Source organism: Symphodus melops (assembly GCF_947650265.1).
Source record: "Symphodus melops genome assembly, chromosome: 17".
Classification (NCBI taxonomy): Eukaryota; Metazoa; Chordata; class Actinopteri; order Labriformes; family Labridae; genus Symphodus; species Symphodus melops.
Genome location: NC_136707.1, coordinates 16,552,562 through 16,569,441, shown reverse-complemented (window position 1 = coordinate 16,569,441; position 16,880 = coordinate 16,552,562). Strand labels below are relative to the sequence as shown.

The 16,880-nt window shown below is 43.6% G+C and overlaps 1 protein-coding gene across 1 annotated transcript; it reads right to left on the bottom strand.

Annotated features, from left to right (window-relative positions):
* Window positions 1–139: 139 nt before the first annotated feature.
* Window positions 140–16,269, bottom strand: s1pr2 (sphingosine-1-phosphate receptor 2). Its single transcript, XM_079366224.1, has 2 exons — window positions 15,605–16,269; window positions 140–3,341 (listed from the first exon to the last, which is right to left on the bottom strand). Exon 2 carries the CDS (start codon window positions 3,210–3,212, stop codon window positions 2,088–2,090), a length of 1,125 nt encoding a protein of 374 aa, XP_079222350.1. The 5' UTR covers window positions 3,213–3,341; window positions 15,605–16,269; the 3' UTR covers window positions 140–2,087.
* Between the last annotated feature and the right edge of the window lie 611 nt (window positions 16,270–16,880).

Here is a 16,880-nt window from a genome sequence, read left to right as displayed (position 1 = left end):
AGCATTTTTCTGACCATGTCAGAGCATGTTTGGATTAAAATATGGTTACAATGAAAAGGAGGACATACCTGGACCTACTTGTAAGGTTAGGCTGCAATTTCTTTATTTACAGTTTAGAATGAAACTCGAACACATAAAATGGATTTATCAGGTATTTCATTTATTTTATAAAAAGGGAATGCAATTAACAAAATGTCTATGTACCTACATTAGTGTTTCAAAATGTACCGATTTAACACAGGCAGCGTGCTACTTGACACATAAGGCTATTGCACACAAGACATTTCACACAAATCATACATACTGTACAAAATTACATACATACATACTTACAAACATACATAGTAATTCATGTATTTATTATAGAAAACATCACAGAATCAGGAAACACATTGAAGTGATAGGTACACAGAAAACATCTCTCCATCTGAAAATAATTTGGGGAAACATCACTGAAGCTGCCAAAGTGCTTTTCACCATTTCTACTTGGCCATCTAAACATCAAAAACAATAACAATAAAACACTGAGGGAGAGAGGAGTTTTTGAATGTCTGTCTACAGGAAAAAGGACAACGAAAAACAGGGCTTCCTCTGGCTGAAGGAAGTGGCATCTTGTAGGATGTCAGAGATCAGGGGTGAAGTTAACCTCCCAAGAGTCAGGAGAACAGAAAAGGAATCTTCTCCTATTTTGGGAAGGTTGGGTGGGGGGGGGGGTCTTTGGAGAGATGAGACGTGTCTAAGTCTTTGGTTGCACACAGCATACGGCTTGCAAATTAGACCAGGACGTTCACAAATCATTTTTGTTCATGTTGCTATTAAGACTTCACAGTGAAAGTTTCCTGACCTGTTCTTCTCTGCTCGTCAATGACTTGGTAATTCAAAATGATGACCAATAATACTGTCAACAATGGAGCTCCTGCCCCAAACACTTCATACATACATTCAGCCTTAATCCCAGAGAGGAAGGCACACACAGAGACAGCACATTGCTGCTATTTTGCTACAACACTGTCAGGACGTTAGTCCCATTAGTCAAAGCTGCTGGACAGCTGTCATTGAATAAGATTCATCAGTGCCACCTTGTTTCAGGAAATGTGCTTTCTGATTAGGCCTTCCTCAAAGGAAACTATTAAGATACAAAAGACAACAGTACAAGCAACAGGGACAGAATGCGATAACAAATGAGGGAAGGGGTGTTAGTGATGAAAGCTGGAGCTGAAATAAATCATACACATCAGCGCTTACAAATAAGTTAGAATTCATGCATTACATGTATGCAGATTATGTACGTTTTTCATAGTTAATCAATAGTTTAAGCAAGGTTATATAGGGAATATATAGCCCTGGTTATGTTAAGGGAGAACTCATGCTAATTTGGCTTCTTTGGGGTGCAATATTATTGAATTTGATCACTTTCTGGAGGAACAAGTGATTCATCTGTAGGCCTAATTTACACATATTTCAAAAAAGGAGAGTCATGTAGTTAAACCTTAAACAGATAACAACCTCTCAAGTCATCTACAAAGTGCAGCTTTGAAAGCTTTGCATTGATGCAGTTGTTGAAAGGCCCAAAACATATATCATATAACTTTGACAATATGCATTTTATGTTTAATATTTTTTGGCTTTGAATACAGTTTTACATGTTCAGAAAGGGGGGAAAAAGATAAGAGGAATATACATGGAAATGGTTTGTAGCTCTATATTTATCAATGAGCGTACCCAAAAAGAGAATTTTCACATTTCTTAAAGTTCTCATCTGTGGTTTTGGTTTCCACTTAAAACATTGTGTTTTCACACCCGCTTTATCGGTGTACTGATTGAAGGCTGGTTGTGAAATCATACACGTTTGATTGCAATAACAAATGTCTGGATTGTAGAAAGCATCTTGACAGACAGCTGCAGCCTTTCCAGGCAGGTCAGTGTGTGTGTCGGTGTCATTGCTTCTTTTGTCATATACCTCTGTTTCATCACAGCCTCTCTTTGATCTCATTTAAACACACACACACTCTCTCAATTACACGCATACTCGCACACACACTCACTCACACACACACACACAAACACTCCGATGTTTTCCCACCATATCAGACACAGGTAGTACAGTCTTGCATGATTGGTGTGGTCTGGTTTCCGTGTTTGTTAGTGCAGTGTTCCAGAGAGCTGGAGCTCTTAAGAGGGACCAGGCAACGGTCAGAGGGCCGCCCGCTTTGGAGCACCCCCCAGCAACACAACACTCGTAGAAACTCTTTTCTCATGTCCTTGCTGCGCAGTGTGTAGATCACTGGGTTAAGCGCTGAGTTTAGCGTGGCAAAGCCAAAAAATATTTCTGCTTTGGAGAGAATTGGGCAGAACTGTACATTGCAGGATGAATCGAGGAGGAGGATGGTAAAGGCAGGCAGCCAGCACATGATGAAGACACCCAGCACTATGGTGACAGTTTTCAAAAGGGCATAGGCTGGCGAGTTGGTTGCTTCCTGGTGGCTGGAGCGTACAATCAAATAGATCCTAACATAGAGGATGACTATAGAAAGAAGTATGAGGCCTAATATAGTCACAACAAAGAGGATGTATTTCTTTGAGTAGAGTGGCAGAACAGCCGAGCATTCGGGGCGGTCGTTGATGCAGTTCCAGCCGATGATTGGAAGTCCTCCGAGCAGGATTGAGGTGACCCAACAAGCTCCTATTAAAAGAAACATGCGACAAGTTTTGGTGGAGCCATACACCTTGACCTTGGTGATGGCAGTGTATCTTTCTATTGCTATCGCGAGCAGGCTGAAGACTGAAGCTGCCAGGGCGATAAACGCAGTGCCCTCCCGAATGAACCACTGCACAGGCACCAGTTCAAAGGTCTTCGACCCTGACAGAAAAATGTTGGCTATATAGGCCGAGCCTGCCAGCAGGTCAGAGAACGCCAGATTGCCAATAAAGAAAAACATGGCAGAGTGGAACTTCTTATTGCGGCAGACAGCAATCAGGACCAGCAGATTCTCCAGGATGATGATGGTGCAGAGGACTATGAAAACGATGTTGAGGGTCGTGAGCTGTGTGAGCTGTTTTTTTCTCTCAATATATTTTTCCAACTCTTGGGAGGTCATATTCTTCGCATAGGCGTAGTAGTAGTGGATGACACTCCGATTGTAGTACTGGGAATATTTGCTCTTCATGGTGACAGGGTGGCAGAGCACAGTGGCTTTACGACAAAGATTCATTCACACAGTGGAGATGTGCGGAGTGTCGACGTTGATCATTGCCTTTACGAAGACGACAGGAAGACGGTCCAGGCTGGGATGGAGGCTGCCTGTCCCGCAGTCACGTCTACTGAGCTCAATGTGGGTCACCTGCAGACACAGAAAAGAATGGTCATGGTTAACGACAGGGACCATTATTTTAAATGAACTGTAAAAAAATAAATAAATCAAAAATCACTTTATTTTTTTAAGTCTGCAGCACAAAATCGTAACCAGGCAACAACATGTTTCTAAGCCTGTAGAGTGAAACTGTAACTTCTCTTCATAAGACTCCATTATAAAGGCCATTTGTTGTAATGCAATGTATTCTCAGCAATAGAGTGAAACTTAAAATCAATGTCAGTTATTGTCAAATAAAAGCTGTTAGACCAACAAACACATGATGAAAATGAATCAGATAGAAATCTTAGACTTCTTTTCATGTAAGACTCCCACCATTTGTCCAGCAGGTGACTTCTTCTGCCCCAAAACCCTGTTCTCTGAATCAGTAGTTAGGTTTATGAGTTGCCAGACTTAAATTGATGTGACACAACAGATCAGCTGCTGACATCGGCTCATGCTACAATCTTTGACAATGAGCCAATGTCTGTCAACAGAGCTGTTACTGCTATTAAACCGATGCATCAGTGCATCCCTGAAATCAGACATAGTGAGTTAAAAGAATTAGCAGCAGATATAGCCTGTTGGGATCTACTGTAAAGTAGAGTTCATCTGTTGGCTCACAGGGGAGTTTTCAATGTGATCAAAATGGGGCTTGTCTTAGAAGGGGGACGTGAGTTGGCAACAATCATCTTCAGGTAGAAGAATAACTTCTCTGTTAGGCCGTTTGTCTGTGCTTACACAATGGACTGCAGTCTGAAGGGGACATTCCACTAACCCTGTCCGTGCACACTGTTGTCAACACACAGCATTGTTGTGGGGAGCGAACCATTCCACTCCACTGAGTTACCTATTGAAACTTCAGCATAGCATGTGGATCAGCCAGACTTCTTCCTCGTGACCCTCCCCCCTCTGACCATTGGACAATAGCAAATTAAACAGATACTCTGCGAGTGTGGAAGCTTGCCGTACTTAAGACAAAGCTTTTTAAGACTGGATGGTGATGCATGAAATGTGGAAAAATAAACAAGAGTTTATTCCCGTAGTTTTCCCCGAACTGCGTGTGATAGTGAGGCCCTGTTAGAAAATACACAACTACGTGATAGTTTAGGGGCATATGTTGTAATAACCATGGTATCTAATGACAGTCTCAGTAAACTGGCTTACCAGTGTGAAACCACTGCGGAAAACCTTTAGAATAATAAGGTTTTAAAATGATGTACTGAAAAAAAAACCCCCAAAAAACCCTACAAGAATCATTAATATGGTTTCAAATTACGAAGAGGATCCTTTTCATGGAGGCACCTATAAACAAACCCAAACCAAATAAAAGGGCTGCAGCAAAGGAGCTGAAAACAAAGGAAAGTTGGACGCTCTGGAAATCTAATTAGAGGCGGTGCTGGTGTCTTAAACCTGTCAAAAGTAACAGGATCCCTCTGCAGGCCAGCTCCAGAGGTAATTGAACACTGATGCTTCAACTGCTTGTCTTTGCCGCCGCCCTGAACTGGAAACCTTCAGTGGAAACTGGGGCTGAAGCTCTTCCCTGTTCTGCTGAGCTTCGACTCAAAACCCGGGAGACTGAAAGATGGAGAGGGAATGAGACAAAGGCAGACAGAGAAGCATGCATGTGGAACGGCATCTGGACACAAAGAAAGGAATCTGAAACTACACTGTGACGTCCGCACATACCCAAATGCATCAATGTGACGTGTTGCACGGCACAAAACTTAACTTTGCATGTGCATTGTTATCTATAGCTTCCCAGCCACGAATAATAGTGATAGCAATAGAGTGATGAAACAATCCCTCGCATACAAGCAGCTTCGGCACAAAGCTCTTATTGGCTGCCAGCAACAACCAGCACACTGTTTCCTCATGCAGGAACAAAGAACAATAGTCTCCTTCAATTTGGAGAGCATTGCCCTTCAGCCTTAATAATCGGACAGCACACTTCCATTTGGCCACAGAGACTGTATCATAGCAAAGATGTATTTACGGTTAAGCACTCTCTTATCAGAACCTCTGCCACAGGACAGCTAGCCCCCCGACCCTGCTAATCTTTTTTAGCTCCATTAATGGACACAAATGGGAGGCTTGAGGTTGAGCACATGTGCCAGCCGCACCAGAGAAATTACATTATATGACATTATTTCATTCTATAATGATGTTATTATTGGAAAAGTCAGCTGAAATTGTGCAGCTCTGTATCTCCACATCCTGCAGTCTGCCCTAAGAAAAATGCACTGGTTTTGTTTTTCTTCATCGTGGTTTTTTTTGGGGTTTTTTTAGCAGCTCTGCAGGGTTTTCTCAGAACAGTTCTCCCATGAACAGTGCGCTCTCGAGGTCCTCCTGTCACCTGCAGTTCTTGGCGTCTGTCATCAAGGGATTTCGCTGTGTGTGGGAAACCTGACGGGCTGGTTTGCCGATACAGCGCCGTCTCCTCGCAGCCCTGCCCTGCCCCTCCACCTGCCGTGTGCCTTTCAGAGGTTTCCACCGTGATTGGTCAGCTGTAGGCTTCCTGCTTTGAAACCCCTCCTTCCCAACAAGTTGTCAGAGTTTTGCCCTGCATTCGACCCAGACAACACTGTCACACTTCCACAACAGACAACAGACTTTGTCAAAAATGACACGCCATGTAGTCCCCTTTCCTTCCTCACACAATGGGATAGTAACAACAGACACAAACCCTGACAACAAAGTATCTATCCATCTATCTATCTATCTATCTATCTATCTATCTATCTATCTATCTATCTATCTATCTATCTATCTATCTATCTATCTATCTATCTATCTATCTATCTATCTATCTATCTATCTATCTATCTATCTATCTATCACACATCTAAGAAAGATATTGGCCAATGTATCAATATCGAGGTTGTTCCTCAGTCTGGCCCTAACCAGTATACAACAATGTTCTAGAATATGCTCATGCAATGAATGCGTGTGTCCAGAGGAGATGTTGCAATACACACACATTCAATCACTTCTGTCCATTATAAATGTGTTCAGTTTAACACAAACACTCCGGTCGTGTTTGATTGTTAAAAAAGTAGATGATGTCGTCTTCTATTGTAAAACTATGTGACGAAAGACAGATGATGGAAAATGTTGCCTGTCCTTGGTTTCATAAACGTCAAAGCAGTGTGCTGTAAGCGACAGTGTGGACGGCTAACGGAAACACAAATAACTAAATATCCTGTCTGGATGTCACAGCGAGGCCCAGACACACAGTTCGAAAAAGTGATGAAAGAAACAACTGTGAAAATGAGCTGCAGACAGGACGAAAGGCAGTCAAACAAGAGACTGACTGGCACCTGAGACAGGATATCTTATCAGAAGGCTGCACACAAGTTTCACACCTTTTGAGGAGATGATACTGAGATGTTTGTGTGGTGTAGCTGGTGCACACTTTCAGAGACTGCCTTACCCTCATGGACACAAACAAAACCATGAATTATCAGCCATGAAACCACAGTTGCAGTTGCATACAGCTGCATAATATAGATACTTGATTTTTCCAACATCGAAGGACAATTTAAAAGAGATGGTTGGGCTGAATGAGTTTCCTTCTAATCTAAACAACAGACAGAGCTCCTCTCTCTATCAGGGGACTGACGGCTGCACAAAAGCCTCAGGTGTTTTTCCCAGAAACACCTGATAAGCCCCAATTAGCAGGCCGTCTGCTCGGCAAAAACCAAGGCAACGCCCCCCAATGACACCACCTGCCACCTGTGACACTCTAACCTGGATCAACTTTCTCTGGGGGGAAAGCCCTTAAAACAAAAACAGAGCTCCTAACGGATGAACAGCACCTGCGCTCATGTTCGCATACACACGTTTTTTACTTTATATTCTATCTCCTGCAAACATTTTTAGATATACGACAAAAGCAGTGACTCACACCTGAGCAGTTTGTGGTCTGACACATCTTGAAATGTGGTATCTTTTACCATCTGCTCTTCACAGTCGTTGCTCACAAGCAGCTGTAGTGGCAACATTGCATGGTGTCAAGATCAGCAGCCTGTAAGTGAAAGGTCCTCTTTGTAAGAAACTTCAATCTGAACTCGTTCTTCATCTACTGGTCTCTTTCTGTTGATGTATCATGCTATAACTTACACATGTGAGTGTTTTTGCTCTTCATGTAAATGGATTCAGACCACAAATTTCCTTCCCACACTACGAGCTGAAAGAGAGGATGTGAGTGTTGCCGGTGCAGTTCAGTGATGAACTTCTGAAGCCTTTTCAGCTGTGTATAGCACTGATAATGAGCTAAACTAGAGCGATGTTTTCAGCGAACAAGTCAAAAAACAACTTCTTTTTTATTTAAGCGAGTTTTAGCAGAAGTTGTTAGACATCCAAAAGAGATGACTAACAACTTAAATTACAGCAGAAGTGCTGTTGCACTGGAGGAGCAAATGCGAAAACAAATGCAACACAGTGCAATTCAGTACGGATAAAAACAGTCAAATGTTGACGTGTCGGACAAGAACGTTATCAACGTTTTCAACGTTATCAGCAATGACAAGAACTACACTATTTTTCATTGACGGCTCAGTACTCCTCCCCGGCCGTCAGAAACTACTACACACATAGGCACATTTTTGGCACGGAGCAGCTTCATGCAGTCAGGTTGTGCAGCCATAGAAAACTTAGTGATGGTCATTATATGCTAGCAGGTGGCCACAGCTTCACACTGATGCTCCCTCCATCACTGAGCCTCAGGGCACCGTGGCTGACATCTTTTCACACCAGCACAGCAGCACTATGGATTGTCTGCAGTCAATGTTTCCAGTATCAATGTACCAGGGGTGGAGATCATTCAAGTTGATGCTGTGACATAACTGAGCTGCTCCCTGGGCCTCCAACTCGACCTTGTGCAGACTAAATAATAAACCACAGCGACTTTAGTTTGGCATTAAGGTCAAAACAGAAGTTTTCAAGTCATGTCTACCTGCGCTTATCTTAAGCTGTCGCTTTTATCTTTGGTTCTGCCATGCTGCTGACAAGCTCACTGATAAAAACTGTTGCCCAAAACAATAGCAATGAAGGCTAACAACATTAAAAAAACATTTAAGTTTTAGAGGTCAGACCACAACATCCTGAATTTAAAGTTTTACGAACCTAGAAAATGGATGCATGCATGCATTCACAACATGAATGCAACCTTTGTATACACATCCAAATTCCCTTAGCAGGTGGTGGTTTTCTTTAGTGATCACCAGATAAAATTCATGTTTGGAGCGCTAAGCATGCTGTATCCATTATTAGTTCTCTCTTTAAGTAGATCATTTTAATTATTTCCTGTGTTTTGGACAAAAAAAGATGTAAATTATTCAGAAACAGAAAGTCGGACACATTCAGGCAGTCTTTTCACACACTGTAGCCTCGTACTCAAGGGACGAATACGTGGGCTGATTTCTGCAAGAGTGAAAAGCACACAAGTTACTCTGCAGGATCAGTTGTTTTGAAGCAGCAGCAGCAGCTCATAAATTCACTGGACGAATGAAAACTGGGAGTTTTACAGGGAAGTAAGCGAGTGAGCAAACAAAAGAAAGAAGAGAGTCTGACTGACTGTCACGCTGTAACTTGCATGGCCCACAGACAGCACAGACTGAGATATGAGACCTGCAATATCACAGTTTCTATCTGAGAGAGGAACTCAAGTGGGGAACGACAGCATTTAGTGAAAAAAACAAAACAAAACTTGACACTCGTGTGTACTTGGTAAACAGTATCACACACATACAGATCACATCCTTTTTTTATACGGGTCAGATAGATATCTATTCATGTTTGCTTCAGTGTCATGATATGAAGATAGAAAAAGTTCCCTTTTACTGACACACTCAAAGGTTTCCTCTTTTTTCCACTGTGTTTGAAGTTTAAATGTTGCTATTAACCCTTTCCTCTCTCTGTCTGTTATTATGCTAACACAATCATGCTTCATTAAAACCGTCTATGAGCTGCTAGATATTAGTGGAGTGGGTATTAGTGTCCCCAATACGTGGGGTTTCGTCGTATAATTAGGGATTACCCTTTTGCTCGTCAAACACTTTGACAGTTTGGGTACAGCCTCTTCTGAGGGGTCCAGTCTGTCGACACAGCTCAGTCAGGAACAAAAAGAGTTCTGTTTTTAGTTCTTCAGCGTCGGTCATCGTGACTTCTTCAAAAGTGTCTTGTTTTGTTTTCTGTTCCTCTCATCAGTTGTTTCAGCACTGCAGCTTTGCCATGCTTCGTTTGAGACGGCTGTGGAGTGGTGGTGGTGGTGGAGACAAAGAGCTGCGTAAAGAAGAAGGGCATCACACTGCCTCAGGAGCCGTAACCCGCATCACGGGCAGACACCAACCCCCCACCCCAATCCCTGTCTGCCCCACTGGGTGGTGTGTGTGTCTATGTGTGTGTGTGTACTGGGGGGGGCGGTGTCTCTGAGGATGGCGCCTGAGAGGCAATTACTGTAATACCTTCACCCTCGGACCAATCCTGTCAACTTAAGTTATTCCAAATTATTCATGTTTTTGTTTTGCTCTATTTTGCATATTTCCCTTTAATGCCAATCTGTTATTTGCAGAACCACGACGGACTCACTCCAACACCCCCTCCTCCGCTCCTGTATTTTAAAACTTCACCACAGAGATCAAAAGGCAAGGCCACAAAGAGGTGATTAAACACACATCTAGAAGGATTTATTTAGCACACATCTGGGGCAGACATGGTCTTATAGACGCCTTTTAAAGACTTCATTATGGTGCAGTGCAAACAGCTCCTTTTTTTTTTAAAGACGCTCTTCATCAAGAGAGTGCTTTCTCAGGACTGTGTTTGTATTCAAAATCCTTTTGTCTGTAAGTAACCTTTGGTCTGTTTGAAAACACGTTCAGAGTTTGTGTTTAACTCCTTACAGCATGTATATTTGTAGAGCATGCACGTCGTGCACACCATCCAGAGATTTGCACAGCTTAAAAAGTCGAACTATTCTCAGAACTCGTACACTTAACGAGGAAATGTGGTAAACTGCAGATATAAATGTTCAACTGTGAGTGTGTATGTGTGGACAGATATGAAGGTGTTAACCACGCGGCACCCTTAAGCCATGCAAGAGTGTGTACATACTGCAGAGATTCACGTGACATCAGGTCGAGCTGAACTGCAAAAGAAACCACAGGTCCAAATGCTTGATTCAAGTTTCAGCCACTTTGCCGCTCTCACACCTTCCCATGTTCTTTTCTTTACAAAGAGCCCTCCCCTAATGAAAGGCTTTGAACCCTCCTTTAGGTTTCTATTGTCCCTGCTTCTATTCTTCTCCACTGATAGACCTTGAACTCCACCCCTTCTCATGTTATGCACCTCCGTTGGGAAACTGTGCGGTTGCCGTGAGAGAGCTTGTGTTCATGTGTGTTGCGTGGCGTGCCAAAAGAACACGAGACATGACAATATTTAGGTCTGCGTTTTGTGTACGTTGGTAGCGCAGGAGGATTGCTGTGACGACGCCGCTTGCGTTTATCCCATGCTGCAGTGATTCTCGACGCAAAGAGCGTCGTCATCACACAGTCGTGGAACAAAAGCATTGCGTGTGATGGGAAATGATACCATCAACATAGGTTGCCGCACACAAGCCAACCTGATTGCTTCTGCCGAGTGCCCCATGAGAACATGTTAAACTGATGGAGGTCCTCTCTCCACATGGTCCAGCATTGAAAAAAAAAAAAAAAAAGAACAGCCACAGACTCGTCTGGCAAACATAGATCCATTAAACACGGCTCTGTTGATGGAGAAAAACATGGTTGCCTAGAGAGGGAACAGTGTTGTGTCCACACAGTCCACGGTTGCTTCTTGGTATTTTATACAATTTTAGATTTTCCTGCTTTAAAGAGAAAACTAATATCTTAAAAAAAATTCTTGTGATGCCAATATTCATTTGGCTCTCCAGCTCGGGGAAATTGCATCTTAAACTGAAAGAAATATTTTTGCATGATCTTTAGAGTTACAACCTGCATTTCAAACCAGTGCATGGAAAGATTCCCAAGGGTATTCAATGTCACCGATTTTTGGAGGGAGACTACGTCTGTTTTGCTTCTTGGCAACTCTACACAAGTAAAGCTTTTAAAAAACAAAGAGCCCCACAGCAAAGTCCTTGGCTTTTTATGCAGCTGTACTGAGTCTTGTGCAAGCTTTTGGGAGAGTTTTTTGGCCAAGGGACTTTTTGCAGAAATAACAAACAGCTCAGATAGTGAATATTCTCCTTTATGCAGCTTCTGAGAGGGTAACAGCTACTTGACTTTCAGCGAGACAATGCTCATCTGAAATGGATTTTTTTTAAGCAGCTGTCATATCAGTTTTAAGTAAACAGAATCCATTTCAGCACAATCTGTCTGTTGCGATGGAGCAGTCTGGCCTCTGTCGTGACCCGGCTTGTGTTTGGCCGGGGGTTAATTCCATCCTGTCTTTAAACACGGAGAGAATAAAGCTGAGGCCTTTACTGGATAAACAATCTTAATAATGCTTTGCAACAAAATAGGGCAGTCACAGCTATTCAGCCTTATTTTTAAAGTCTGACAGCCATTAAGGAATCGAGAAAAAAAAAGAAAAGAAAAAGCAGCTCATTAGGAGGAGAGACCAAGTTTACTGAATGGATTCAACAGGCTCTCGCTGGCTGCATGGGGCAATCCAAAATCCAAGAAAAACTACCTCCAGCTTACTTCTGGATCTGAAATCTGAAGGTGGGGTGCTGAAGTAATCCTGCTGAATTTTCCAGCTGCCCAAACAAAGCTGACTGGATAACAAAGGCTTCCAAGAGAGATGAGGAGGTTGCCAGAAACGGCATCTTCATGGTGTACCTGCTCCAAGCGAGCAAGCACTAAGAATGACCAGAAATCAGGAAACCACGACATGACCACACTTATTAAGATTGCCGCTACAACTGACAGCGCAAGACTTTTCCCACTCAGTTCATAAATCACTCTGTGAGACCTAAAGAGAGGTTGCAGAGTGCTGCCGATCCCATTTAAAGCCGCAGCAGAAACCAGAAAACTCTGAGTCAAACTGCCTGTCATTGTCTCTGAGACAATGTTGCACAATGAAAAAAAAGCCTCCCAGAGCTCTAGAAACCATTTGCAGGGTTATTTCCAACTGGCAGCCTTTTGGAATAGGGGCTTGTCTGAGGTTGAAACGTGTCAGGAGATAGACAGTCTTATCCTCACCACAGACAGCGTCAGGAAATCCTGGCATGCTGCTACAAGCATCAGCGCCCGGTCATGGGGGGGTCTTATAGTTTGTCCAAGTCCCTCATGTGGAAAAGGAATGTAACAGGAGACCTTAAAGCTAATGGATTCTTTCATGACTTAAAACACCAGCCTTAAATAGTCAAAGCCTTTCGTTTCTCCACAAAATATCAGCTCATGTAAATGTTTATACAATAATCATTACGGCACTGACAGCATCTTCTCGCAACCCTGAAAGCCTGTTTAGAAAAGGAGAGACAAACGGAGCGGTTAAGTGTGCACGTGTATTTCTCTCCCTGCCAATAGTGAGCAAACAAAGCCATTAGTGACACCCCATTCTAAATTAGGTGAGGAAAATGGGTTAAAGCAGAGGACGGCACATGTATTTCTCTGATCTCGGGCACTCCCAGATCTTGGCTGTGAATCATAAAGCTACATGCTGTCAGCTGTGTGTTGTGACTTGCGCTCTGCAGCTTGCGAACAGAAGGCGTTTATTTTGCTCCAGCTGCCACACCCAAGGAAAAGTGTTTTTTCAGGCTGAGGGGGAGTACCAGATAGAACACCGAGCCTGAAGAACCCAGATGGCCGTCTCGCAGAACACTATTAGTATCACAGAGAAAAGCCCAAGAGCGATGTATAAACACATACATTGTCTCCTGTGAGTCTTTTCTTTTTTTCTTTTTTTTAAAACTATGTATAGACAACTGACTGGTTTCATTTAACCAGGTAAAAGCCAGGTAGCCTCTGGCAAGTCACTGCTCCTCTGATCTTTCAGAGTTGTTACCCCTCCGATCTGGCTCAATAAAGTGGTGACAATAAACAACAAAAGAGTCAGTCTCCCAAAGGAAAAGGCTTCTCGCTGCTTCCTCTTAGCAGCCTGCTCTCAGGCCTAAAATGAAACCCGAGCATCCTTCTGGGACATACACCACCCACCCACCACCCATCTCCAACCCCTCAGTGAGTTCCAGTTCCCACCACTGAGTTACCATTAATTTATTTATCCGTCCATGCACTTATACATCTATTTATTTATTCAACTCATCTATTTGTCTCCACTTCTCACGCAACCCCCGGCAGTCCCCATTGAGAGGGGTCTGATTACAGGCGTCATCATGTGGAAGAAAACAGGGCCTGGGTCAGCAACATACAGATCCTGAACTCATGATGTCATGGGCTGCTGGACTGAAACCAGTCTGCTTGAGCTACAAAGTTTGAAGTCCTTCTGTATAGACTGGTAAGATTAACACCATCTGTGCTCTGGGTATGTGAAAGTCTGGGTGTGCTTTGAGCTGTTCGGTGTCAGGCCAATAATATCACAGTTCACAGCACCCTGGGGTTACCCTTGCCCAGTCCAAGGATGGCAAAGTGTTAGAGGAAAGCTGGCAGTGTTAAGACTGGGTCGGGTGGCGGGTGTTGTTCTGGTGCAATGAGCCATGCGCACACAACGGGCCAAGCACAGACGGCCAGCCAGCGATATTGTGGCCTGTCTTCAGCAAGTCCAAGGCATGCTGGGAGAAGCACCTGAGTCCACAAGCGCCCGTGCATGCCACAAACAAAGCAAGCACAACAGCAGCGTCAATGAAGCTGCTGACAGAGCCTTCAACACTTGATAGTCCTCTCCTAATGCTGCTGAGCGTGCTTCCTCTTCGAGTCCTTGCCGCTGATGCTATCACAGTAAGATGTTTGCTTGCCTTAATGCAACAGGCTTTGTGGCATCCGTTTGCATTCAAGAGCTCATTTTCGCACTGAACCAGACCAACCACAGGATGGAGGATGATGGATGGGGGGTTTTATCTGGGCAATAAACATTAGTTCCTGCACCTTATCACCTTATCTCGCTGTGATTTGAGGATTCTCCCACTCCAGGATGCCACATGGCTGGGCTCCTGACACCTCTGTATCCCTCTCTGCTGGTCTTACTCATTCTGACACAACAGACACAAAGCGCTTTTCTGTCTGCCCATCTTTATAGCAGTAATAAGGATACATGGGATAAAGTCCTGCATTTGTCCAAAGTTTTATGAAAAAAAATAATGTCAACTTAAAATTACTATTTCCTGTTTATAACACAACTGCATACAATTGTTGCACTTAATCTAAAACATGCGTTGCTCATTTAAATCTAACAACAGTATTGTAGTGTGTGAGGATCTTGCTGGTTAAAGCTCTGAGCTGCCTTTCTCTTGGGAGCATATCGCCAACCCCACGAGATTAACTCCGGTACATGAGGGATAATGGGGCCTTTTGTCTTATTAATACATCCTTTCAATACAAGGCCTTCTTTAGAGTGACGGATGAACAAGCCCCAACAACATCGGAGGGGTCAGCGGGGGGCGGAGGGTGCACAGCAGGCTGTGCAACGGCTCCAAGTAACAGTGAGTGTGAATGTGTGTGTGTGTGTGTGCGCGCGCGCGCGAGCGTGCGTGCGTGCGTGCGTGAGTGTGTGGAGGCCCCTGCGAGAAAATGCCCGGGGTGCACGCAGCCCATCTCCACCCCCAACAACTCAACAGACAACATATGATGCAGCAAAGTGCGCTGACCCCCGCTGTATGATCGACAGCTGTAGTCTCGCGTGTTAATATTTAACGTCACACAATGTTATTCATTAAAACACACACTGTGTGTTTTATAAACGCAGCTGCCTCACGGAATCTAAATATCCACTGCTTGTGTGTGTTCTGCAGAAGTGTTTGTATCGTTGGCGAGTAAAAGTGCAGAAGTGGCGTGTGGCTTCATGTGGGCAATGTTGCTGTCATGTTCCGGTTTTATTGTAAAGGAAGCATTTCGAGATTTGAGCGTTAAAGGCCACTTTCTATTCGTTATTCATGCGCTTAAAATGTTAATTAAGAAAGCATGTTTACGAACTAGGGAGTTTTTTTGGATGTATAAACCCAACATATTAACTACTCTTTAAACAGGTTATCATTTTACTGCAGTTCAGTCGAAAACATCAGATTCCTTTGTTGAGTTGCTGCAGCACATGTAGGCTGTCAAACTAACACTATTTATATATGAGAAGCTGCCATAACTTACCCCATGAGAGATATAGTGGAGAGCAGCGAGAAGTCGCTCCAACAAATATTTTGTCTCCTAGTGTCCTCACATGTGGCCACCAGCTTTCCACAAATGCTGTCCCAAAGTTCGGCGCTTTTTTTCCTGATCCGGGGTCGGGAGGCAACGATGACAATCAAAACTTTGGTGCAGGGCTACACGGCGTGTCTTGTCTCGTCAATGGTAAATCCATACCGGTCTGTGCGCCACTGCGGAAACCCAACACAGATAACCCGAAAGCACAACGACTCCAAAGAATAAGGAGCAGGGAGAGTCAAAAAAGAGTTCTTTCACAAAAAAAAAAAAAGACTTAGCACTTTCTCTTTTGTCAATATAATCCAACAGTCCGTCTGCTTGTCCTGCTTGCTCTCTGGGAACAACAGCTCCACGGGGCTGTGGAGCGTCAGGGAGGCGCGCGCACAATACGCGGTCACACACACACACCCACACACACGAGACCCAAAGTGTATGGAAACGTCATATACCCATAAAGAGTAGAGAGTCTCCGTGTCGAAATATAACGCCGACGCGGGTTTGTGGACGACAATTAATACGGAAAATACTTTTTAAGCCTATTTCTGGAGCTTTTGCCCACTCATGGAGCTCACAAATGAGGTCCAGATGTTCCACCTCTTCACTTCCTCTCTCCTCGCAGATCCAAGAAGCAGAATCCACACTCTTCAACTTGTCTCAGTTTCCCTTGAGAACAGTGGCCAGAAAAAAAAGTCTAATAAAATAAATACATCTAAGAAGCTAGAAAGTTACAATGCAAACATGCTTTGACGTTTCCCCGTGTACATTCCTTTATGTAATCACAGTCGAGTCAGAATTGTAATAACCATGGTGTATATATATGCGTGTGTGTGTGTGTGTGTGTGTGTGTGTGTGTAATAGGGAAGAGTGAGGTGAAGGTAAGTCACTGCATGTCTGTTAGTCATCAGGACTTGGGCGAGACACACTGAGAGGCAGGTGCTGGCTGCAGAGCTATACCCAGCCCCAGAGGAGGTAATAATGTCTTCACAGCAATTACTCTGAGAGCCAATGTCATCCCAAGTGGCAATGATGTCATGTGTCTGTGATTAGATGAATATGAGTAATGTGATAGTATACGTTATCTCACCAAACATTCTAGGAGATCCCCAGCTTCAAGAAATCCTTGTGAACTGTGGAAAACAGGGGATGTTTTCTTTATGCTTTCTTTATTAAACATCAGGGGGTTCCAGCTTGAGGGAAAAGATATTAGGAACAAGGAAGCAGC

Excerpts from the sequence above, each read along its gene's own strand:
- s1pr2 (XM_079366224.1), bottom strand. The coding sequence starts at position 3,212 with ATGAATCTTTGTCGTAAAGCCACTGTGCTCTGCCACCCTGTCACCATG.